At 38.4% G+C, this 6682-nt stretch overlaps 1 protein-coding gene across 3 annotated transcripts in view; it reads right to left on the bottom strand.

Moving 5' to 3' along the window:
• The window catches only part of DCP2 (decapping mRNA 2), a 43643-nt gene that overhangs the window by 24372 nt on the left and 12589 nt on the right, over positions 1 to 6682 (bottom strand). For 2 of the 3 annotated variants that reach the window (XM_011963641.1, XM_011963642.1), the window contains exons 3-4: positions 5796 to 5923; positions 5322 to 5420 (exon numbers count right to left, since the gene is read on the bottom strand). In XM_011963641.1, coding sequence (XP_011819031.1) covers positions 5322 to 5420; positions 5796 to 5923 — 227 coding nt within the window. The remainder of the gene's footprint in view (positions 1 to 5321; positions 5421 to 5795; positions 5924 to 6682) is intronic. The other variant, XM_011963643.1, reaches the window with a different exon arrangement.

The following is a 6682-nucleotide window of genomic DNA, read 5'->3' as shown; positions in this document are numbered from 1 at the left end:
ACCACTCTAGTTTTTACAAATAGCAGACTGCACTCCAGCCTGGGCCACGGAGCGAGACTCCATCTCAAAAAAAAAAAAAAAAAAATAGTAAAGTAAGTAAAATCCAAACCCTGAAATTATATGCTCAGACTTCCAACACTCCATGCTATCAAATGCCTCTTCACTATAATACCATTAATTGTAAAAAAAAAAAAAAAAAAAAAAGTGTAACCCAAAGAGCAGCAGTGTATGAGACAATGAAATCCTGTCTATAATCTTCATCCTATCAGCCTACAGGAAGAGGCAGAATAAATTGACTAATAGTTGCTTTGTATTAATTCTACTAAATTATATAAGTGCATATGAAAGTCAGTTTCATTACAATAAAACATTGTTTTGCCAAATAATAAGGAATGATATATTAAATCTTGAAACCACAAGTAACAGCTAAGTATTATTTGCTTCTTCTCAAGAAAGTTGATGTTTCACCACAAATCACAACAGAAATACAATTGAGATTATTATGCCTTCTACAATATTTAGAAAACATCTTTGCCCTGTTAAATAAAACTTATAGGAGGCCATGGTATGGACTGCATTCCCACACTAGGCCCCAACAGACCTAAACAAAATGGAATTACTCATGCTAACATTCCATGTCACCAACCAAAACTTAAGTTGTTCTCCTATCCTTCAAGAAATCTAGAGAGAAACAGGTAATAGCCAAATCCCAAAACAGACCAGTTTCAGTCAGCACAAGGAAGTCCCCTCTGCTTTAACCTTCAGAAGAAAACTAATTTTGAAACGCCAAACTACATGTGGGTTTTGGGTCTGCTTTCCTTAGCTCTTTTCTGTCTTTAAAGCCAACCTCCTTTGCTCAGCCATTGGAATGCTCATTCTATTTTATGGAATAAAATATTGCTTATTTCTAAAATTGCAAATAAACCCATCACAATCTTTAAATTTGTTGTGACTTTGTCTTTTGACAGTCCTAAATCTATTTCAACAAATCAACTATTCAGAAACAGTCAAATTAACAAAGGTGAGCCAAAAGGTCAAACAGAAGATTGGAAATTACTAATTAAGACTGACCTAAATAAAAAAAAAAAAAAAAAAAAAGACAGGTCTGCCCTTAGTTTTCTATTGATAATTACTTACATCTTCTCCCTAAGGAGCCTGTCTGCCACTGCTGCTTTAGGCTTAGCCCACAGCCTCTTCCCTGTTTGGGGATGTGTCAAATTCTGTTACAGTGTAACAAAACACCTCTGGACTGCCATATATAATAAAATAACAACATTAATATACTGTATGAATGCTATAATAAGCTAAATAAAAATGCTACTAGCAACTTAAAATTGTAAGCACCCATGGTAGAACTGCGTAACTTAAATGCAAGAGAAAAGTGCTGAAAATATCATCCTAAGTCTAATAAGTAGTTAGAAAATTAGAACAAAATCTTTCCTCATCTGTTAATACAAGTTGAAATGAAAAAGAAAACCGAGGCATCAATAAACTACGAAGAATGGAATAACCAACTGGTTTACAAATGGTAATGTCACTCAGTCAAGCCCTGCAGCTTCTTTTATGCCGCAGCACCACCAAGTGGCAGAAGGACAAACTGCAATTCTAGCTGAATACTTGCATCTTTCAAAACAGGCCACTGCTACGGACTAAATTATGTCCCTCCACCGAAAACTTCGTACGTTGAAGCCCTAACCCCCAATGTAACTGTATTTGGAGATAGGGCTTTGAGGAAGTAACAAAGGTCAAATGAGATCCATAAGGGCAGGGCCCTAATCTGACAGGGCTGGTGCCATTTTTACAAGAGGAAGAGACACCAGAGCTCTCCCTGCATATAACCAAGAAAGCCACCAGTTTGCTCAGCAAGGTGTTAATCCGTCAGTCACCTTGCTCTTGGACTTCCCAGCATCCAGAACCGTTGCAAAACAAATTTCTGTTGTTTAAGCCACTCCATCTGTGGTGTTTTGTTATGGTAGCCCCAACAGACTAAAACAACAACACTTCACCCTAATCCCAAACTTTATGACAAAGTCGGTCATTTAAAAATCAAAAGTCAACCTTGCCTTTAAAACTCCTATTCCAAAAATTTATTTCCTTAGTCAGCTATAAAGGGATGTCATGGAGATCAAAAAGAATGTTTAGAGGTTAGAATTTTTATCATGAAAATGAAAAAATTATCCCTGAAAATAAGAGACTATGGCTCCTCAGAATGTCTGTGCTTCCCTGTGGAACTAGTTTTGTTATTCCAACGAATGTAATATCCTCCTCCTGACCTGGACAACCACCTTACTGCCTAAGACCAGTCTAATTCCATGTACAGAGCTACAATCAATTCCTCTAAGTAGGATACTATTGATTTCTATTTTGTCCTTCCTTATGAGCAAGAGAACTACAAAGTTTGAGGAAATAAAAGGGAGGACTTTCACAGATACTCCGTCTCATTTCCTACCCTCTACAGAAAGAAAAGCTAAGCTCTTAGGGGATGTGGCAATTCCTCACATTCTCACCAAACTGCTTTTCATTTTAAGAGTTGTGCATTAACCTTCATTTACTCATACACAACAGCTTTGTCTATACGCTGTTGTAAATAATAGCTTGGGCAAGCTGCTTCATATCAAATTTAAAATACAGCATTTTCAATCATTTTTTAATCGTATTACAAAGTGAACAACCACTAATGGTTTTTCTATAATAAACAACCACCAGTAGTTTGTAAAAATTTTCACTATTATCCCTCATTAATAGTTACACCCAAACTTAAAGTAGGCAGTAAACACTGTTGCAGGAAATCAAGTCAAACATATACAAGGCAATGAATTCTAATGAAATATGCCACAAAATCCATATTACCATTTCAAACAGTCTTAAATTCATCAAATCACTATCACCTTAGAATTTTTTCCTTAAAGATATTACTTCTAAAGGACTTGAGTGAATCTCCTTAAGAGTCTTTATGGCTTACAGAGGTTAAGTGATTAGCCTCAGGTCTCTAGGGTACTGGGTAACAAAATCTATGCTAGAACAAAAATCTTTCAAGTCATAGGCCAATCTGCTTTCCCTTGTATCATACTTCCTGTCAGTTCAACTTCTCAAATCTCAAGAATAATTGTGTGATACATGATAAATTGTGTGATAAATGGTAAGAACTAAGAATATGGCCAACAATCCATCACAAGGTATTATATAATAGTGAATTGTAAAGACAATAATTGCTATTGAAGTTCAGAGACTACTATTTGCTAGAGTTAACTGGTAAGACTTTAAAATAGAATTTTAAGTAAGAATGAAGGCTGGGCATGGTGGCTCACTGCTGTAATCCCAGCACTTTGGGAGGCTGAGGCAGGAAGATCACTTAAGCCCAGAAGTTCAAGACCAGCCTGGGCAACATAGTGAGACCCACATCATTAAAAAAAAAAAAAAAAAATTAGCCAGGCATGGTGGCATGCAACTGTGGTCCCAACTACTTGGGAGGCTAAGAGGCAGGATGATTGCTTGAGCCCAGGCAGTCAAGGCTGCAGTGCACTATGATCATGTCATTGCACTCCAACCTCAGTAAAACACAGCAAGACCTTGTCTCAAAAAAAAGAGAGAGAAAAAAAAGGAATGAACGTCAAAGAACATCCATTATAAACTTCATTTTAAGAAACTAAGGTCCAGTCAAGCACGGTGGCTCGTATCTGTAATCCGAGCACTTGGGAGGCCGAGGAGGACAGATCACCTGACCTCAGAGGTTCAAAATCAGCCTGGACAACACAGACTTTGCCTCTACAAAAAAAAAAAAATCAAATTAGCCAGGCATGGTAGTGCACACCTGCAGTCCCAGCTACTCGGGAGGCTGAGGCAGGAGGACGGCTGGAGCCCAGAAAGTCGAGGCTGCGGCGAACTATGATGGTGCCACTGGACGACAAAGGGAGACCCTACACCAAAAATAGTTACATGTGTATGTGTGTATCTGTATGTGCATATTTATACACACACACATATATGAGAGAAAAGAAACTTAAGCCCTATACACAGTTAGTGGGTGGTAGTGGCAGTCCTTCAGGGAAAAGGGATTTGAGTTGGGTTCAGAAACGTATCTAGATAGGAGCTGAACAGAAGGAACGAGAGGACATTCCAGGTAGGGAAATAACAGCAAAAAAAAATTTTTTTTTTTTGAGACAGTTTCACTTTTGTAGCCCAGGCTGGAGTGCAATGGTGATCTCGGCTCACTGCAACCTCTGCCTCCTGGGTTCAAGAGATTCTCCTGCCTCAGCCTCCCGAGTAGCTGGGATTACAGGAATGTGCCACCATGTCCAGCTAATTTTTTGTATTTTTAGTAGAGACGGGGTTTCTCCATGTTGGTCAGGCTGGTCTCAAACTCCCGACCTCAGGTGATCCGCCCGACTCAGCCTCCCAAAGTGCTGGGATTACAGGAGTGAACCACCATGCCCAGCCACAACAGCAAAAATTTAAAGGCTGAAACAAATCAATCAAGTTCAAGAGAGAGAGAATAAACTGTTTTGACTGAAAACACAATAAATTCAGAAAAGGTTAAGATTTGTGTTGGGGAGAGGGGACAGAGTTTAAAGACTTAAAGAATTAAACTTTATCCTATAGGCAGTGGAAAGCCTGAGTGGGTTTTCAGCAACAAACGTCAACTTCTCAGAAAAGTCCAAATTGCGGCCGGGCGCGGTGGCTCACGCCTGTAATCCCAGCACTTTGGGAGGCTGAGGCAGGTGGATCATGAGGTCAGAAGATCGAGACCACAGTGAAACCCCATCTCTACTAAAAATACAAAAAATGAGCCGGGCGCAGTGGCAGGTGCCTGTAGTCCCAGGTACTCGGGAGGCTGAGGTAGGAGAATGGCATGAACCCGTGAGGCGGAGCTTGCAGTGAGCTGAGATCACGCCACTGCACTCCAGCCTGGGTGACAGAGTGAGACTCCGTCTCAAAAAAAAAAAAGAAAATTTCAAATTGTGCACTTGTCAGGAAGTCAAGACTATAAACATGAAATAAGGATTACAACAGCCAAAATGTTTAACCTAGAGCAAATCTAATTCTAAAGGGAAAGGAGGGAAAAATGTCATCATAAAGAAAGGAACAAGAGATAAAACAAAATGGACCATCAAAAAAAATGGGAACAGATAAGAGAATAAATGAAAAGAGATGTGGATAAAAGAATCAACAGTGATGTTAGAAAAATTTAAGTTACTTCAAGCACTTTCTAGCACTCAAGTTCTGGAAAGGGTTAAGACAGTCCAAAGAAGTCTATATGGCTAAAAAAATACATTCAGACCCTAACAGCCAAATTTACTGTGTATCAAACTGGAATAACTTACCTCTCTAGCAGCACAATCATGAGGAGCTTCTTCTTTATTTACTTTTCCTTTTGGAAATCCCCAGCCTGATTTTGCTAGGTACCCCTGAACCAGTAGTACCTGTAAAACAAGCAGAGGTAAAAATCAAACTTGCCCTCCTTTTCCATGCTCCTTTCTAAAAATCAAAGGCATTTTTCTCCACGCTTGAGGTAACTGTTTATCTTCCATGAGCCTGAATACACCGCCACCAGTGTGAAAGCATTCTGCCCATTAAAAAAAAAAGTCTTCAACAATTAAGCGACACTTTTTTGTACGACGTCATAACTGCAACAAGTAAAAAATCTGCAGACCTAGCATGCAGATAAAATATGCAAAACTTGGCCTTTAAAAATCTAAGTATATTTTAAAACCTCAATTTAGAAACACTACATCAATAACAAATTTTGTTAATAGACTAACGATCGCCATTTAACTAAAAATCTTTATTACACTCACATTTTCAAGTGTCTCATCAAGAATAATTGCACCATATGTTGGTACTCCCATTTTATATTCCTTCCATTCGTCCAAAACTTTTTCCACATCTTCACCTTGAGGCAGCAAAAACGGACAATGACTGAAGAGTATAAACAGTGTCAAGGAAGTTACTTTCTCCTTTAATATGGCTTGAGAAATTATATGCAGAAAGAGACCCATTTAAATCAACAGTGTATTTTATGTGAAATTATTCAAATCTTCCCTCATTTAAGTGTAGCATTTTGGCCGGGCATGATGGCTCACACCTGTAATCCCAGCACTATGGAAGACCAATGCAGGTGGTGTTTTTGTTTTTTCCACATTTGTTTTCTTTTAAAACGTCATTGTTAACTTTCGCATTTATAGCCTACACACAAATCAAGTAAGTTTTGAGTACTCATAGTCCTGGATCCCTGAGTTAACACAAACTAATTCTAGACCATGTAAACACCTAGAACACTTCTCGTTAAGTGAGTCAAATTCATAATACCAGGTAATTACAGATATTAGCGTAATAACAAGAAATAGAATTACATATATAAAATGATAGCAAGAAACAGAAAAAAATATATTGCTAAGAGAAAGAAACTATCACATCAGAAAAACAAAGTGGCTAATTCTGGGAAGGAGAAGTATGAATGAGGTATGCCATTCTACACTGTTTACCACATATATATTGTTTCCATAATGAAGAACACTTTTATGAAGTTTTACTTTAAGGATTACAGAGAAAGGCAAATCCAGGTATTAAGGAAAACATAGCCAGTTTCAAAGAAACTGGGCAGCATAAAATATTAATAGTAAAGTAAGGCCGGGCGCGGTGGCTCAAGCCTGTAATCCCAGCACTTTGGGAGGCCGAGACAGGC

This window comes from Colobus angolensis, unplaced genomic scaffold (assembly GCF_000951035.1).
Source record: "Colobus angolensis palliatus isolate OR3802 unplaced genomic scaffold, Cang.pa_1.0 Scaffold62, whole genome shotgun sequence".
In the NCBI taxonomy this organism is placed as follows: domain Eukaryota; kingdom Metazoa; phylum Chordata; class Mammalia; order Primates; family Cercopithecidae; genus Colobus; species Colobus angolensis.
This window is presented reverse-complemented; position numbering and strand designations above follow the sequence as displayed.